This window comes from Adiantum capillus-veneris, chromosome 3 (genome assembly GCF_014529385.1).
Source record: "Adiantum capillus-veneris isolate H3 chromosome 3, ASM1452938v2, whole genome shotgun sequence".
Lineage (NCBI taxonomy): Eukaryota > Viridiplantae > Streptophyta > Polypodiopsida > Polypodiales > Pteridaceae > Adiantum > Adiantum capillus-veneris.
In genome coordinates, this window is record NC_140933.1 from 10,193,757 (window position 1) to 10,196,576 (window position 2,820).

Consider the following 2,820-nt stretch of genomic DNA (forward strand, 5'->3'; position numbering starts at 1 on the left):
TGGTCTTTCCTACTCTCTATTTCTCATAAATAGTAGTTGAGTGTGCTTTTCTGCCTATGATTATCTTTTTTGCAGAGGACCTTCTTTCTTCATGGGACCCAATATGGGTTGATATACATAAAGAGTTTGAAATTGAGCTTTCTAAAAGACCAAACCTTCAAGTTCTCTCTAATAAAATGTTCTATGTTTGGGAGGGTAATCATAGAACGGTCGCTTGGATGGCTGCTATTAAAGAGAGATTCTCCGTTGATCGAGAGAAACATTGTAGTGTGCTTTGTACAGTTATTGATCCTACTCGAGTGCCAGAGATAGCTCTGCTTAGTAGCTTGCAAAGAATGAATTTGTAAGCTTCATGACTTTCTATATATTTTAGTAGAAATTTTCTATGTTGTGTTTCTGACTTTGTATATATTGTATATGACCTTGGAATAGCATGAATACACATGCCCTTGTAGTCACGCATCTTAGGGATGAGCTTGTCAACTGCTCCCACATTTGTGCAGCAGATCATGAAGCCTATGTAACAGGGCTTCCAGAAAAAGATCAAAAGTTGATTGCTGCAGTGCGTAAGAAATACTCGAAGGGTGTGGAGCCTTGGTATCCACTTACTCGTCAATACTTCGGAAAGCTCTTATACGATGTGAGTGTCTTTGGCTTGCTTTTTTGGAACGATCTTATATTTGCTTTTTGAGAAAATTACATATGTTCAATTGTGTATTGAAGGATAAAATATCCAAGTAATTGAGCCAAAGAGTATGTGCTTGTTTTTTGCAAATTATTTATTTTTAAGTATGTGTTGAAGGTTCAAATGTCCAAGGAATTGAGCCAAAGAATAGAGCAAGCTAGGCAGACAATGACAAATGAAGAACTAATAAAAGAGGAGGAGAAAATATTGAATGATTTAGCACTCAAATATGGAGAGCACGTTGGGAAGGTGGTTGAATTATTTTTGTTTTGGGTGTTTTGCACATAGTGTAATAGCCGTTTAAACTTTGTTTTCTATTCGTTCCTCAAAAATTGCAGTTGCTAAATATTGTTGATCCGAATCTTGGACCGGATTGGATGGTTCGAGTTCTTGCACTCAAATGGGGTCCTGATAGTTGGGCTACGCTTGAGAAACTGAACTTGATTGCTATGCATGATGCTCCTGTCCTGAGCAAACTGTTATGGGTTTCCTTGCTTGAGGCAGATAAGATTACTAGATCCTCTTATGGTTTAAAGAAAGGAGATCATGTGTATCGCATGTGAGTAAAGTTTCTATTGACTTTCAAGAATCTTTGATTGATGTAGAGTTGCTAGTTTTTGTGATTATTTTAGTTTTTTCTCAACTTCCTTGTTATGTAGTTGGATTCGTAGAGAGGGCCTTCTACAAAGGATTTTTGATAGGGCCACAAAGTTTGTGGAGGACTTGAGCAACATTGCTGGTGGTATTTTGTTGCCTCATGATTGCTCTCTTGCCTCTTACTTTGAGGAGCTCAAGTTTGAAGCACGACCCTATCTTTATCCTTTGGAGACCTCTCTTGAAGCTAAGACAAAAGATGTTGACAAGCAAGCTATGAAGAAAGTGGACACGGTACGCATGGCATCTCAGCGGCTAGCTTACAGGTCAAGCTCATCATACTTTTATTTCAAGCTTTTCATAATTACGAAGTGTGTAGTCATGTTATTTTGTTTTAGATTTCTATTATTCTTGGTTGGAAAAGGCTTTCTATCAGGGATTCCATTCTTAGCTAAGCAGTGGGCACAACTATCTACTGGGGAAGGATGCATGTACTCCCCTTCCATGCATAAGCTCACACTTGGGAGATGAAGGCATGTCCATGGTGGATAGACATGGCTTCTGGGCATGTATTTGCGAGAGAGAGAGAGAGCTTCACGATACTATGAGAGTTGGTGGCACATCAGTCTATGTGCCTCTCCCTCTTAGAGTGGACGAGGTGATATCCGGTAAATGGTTACTCAAAATAGCCTCAAACATAATTTTTCTAAGAGCTTTAAATTCTCTTTTTCCTAAAGTTATTTGTTATACATACCGGTAATATTGTGTTTCTTTGCTTTTTTCAAGCTACAAATACTTCTCGCAAGGGAAAGGAGGTGATTGTTGAGACTAGGGTGGATGCAAACATGGAGGGAGAGCATGGTGAGCTTTCACTTGTGATGCAATTGTTTGTTTCGTTCATTTATTGGAGTTAAGTCACTTCGTACTGCCTCTTGTATCGCAGTACCTCTTGGGGAGATTGTTGCAAAGAAAACCATTTCTTTTGTCTACATCGTTGATACTCCCTTGTCTTCTCTGTCCTCATTGCCTGACTCACGATGCATGGCCATTTCTGGGGACTACATAGCCATTACTGCTGATTTTAGGGCCGGTGTTCGACATCCGGCATGGATTCGTGTTCATGAGCACATGGGATGTGCACGCCTCGATGGGACCTTTGGAAACTTAGAACGCTGCATTTTACCCAGAATACAGCCTTCACAAACATGTTTGATAGGTGCTTCAAGAGGCGGCAAAGAAGCAACCATATCAGATTTCTGCAAACGCAGCAAACTGGCAAAATTCAGATGGCCAAAACGTGCATGCCAAAGTTTTGCATCTGAAATAGCCCTTGAATCTGCAACAGCATTTGCAAAATTTTGTCCACACTTGTCATACAAAGTGAGCTTATACAGCCCACGGCACAAAAGCCCAGATGCAACAATTTCATCACCAAAACTGAGATCATGAACTGTACATCTGTCATCCACAAATTTGACTACAAGTCCAAGTCTAGCAAGTGCGGATACAGACAAGAGATTCTTCTTGATCCCAGGTACATA

General features: G+C 40.0%; 1 protein-coding gene across 1 annotated transcript; it reads left to right on the forward strand.

Moving 5' to 3' along the window:
- Positions 1–433: 433 nt before the first annotated feature.
- On the forward strand, positions 434–1,730 carry LOC147460491 (uncharacterized). Its single transcript, XM_086498713.1, has 5 exons — positions 434–640; positions 803–934; positions 1,024–1,065; positions 1,226–1,240; positions 1,659–1,730. The coding sequence occupies exons 1-5, from the start codon at positions 434–436 to the stop codon at positions 1,728–1,730; spliced, it is 468 nt and encodes a 155-aa protein (XP_086354839.1).
- Positions 1,731–2,820: the final 1,090 nt, after the last annotated feature.

Excerpts from the sequence above, each read along its gene's own strand:
- LOC147460491 (XM_086498713.1), top strand. The coding sequence starts at position 434 with ATGAATACACATGCCCTTGTAGTCACGCATCTTAGGGATGAGCTTGTC. Across the intron at positions 641-802 it reads TCGGAAAGCTCTTATACGAT|GTTCAAATGTCCAAGGAATT; the intron begins GTGAGTGTCTTT and ends TATGTGTTGAAG. Across the intron at positions 935-1,023 it reads ATGGAGAGCACGTTGGGAAG|TTGCTAAATATTGTTGATCC; the intron begins GTGGTTGAATTA and ends CAAAAATTGCAG.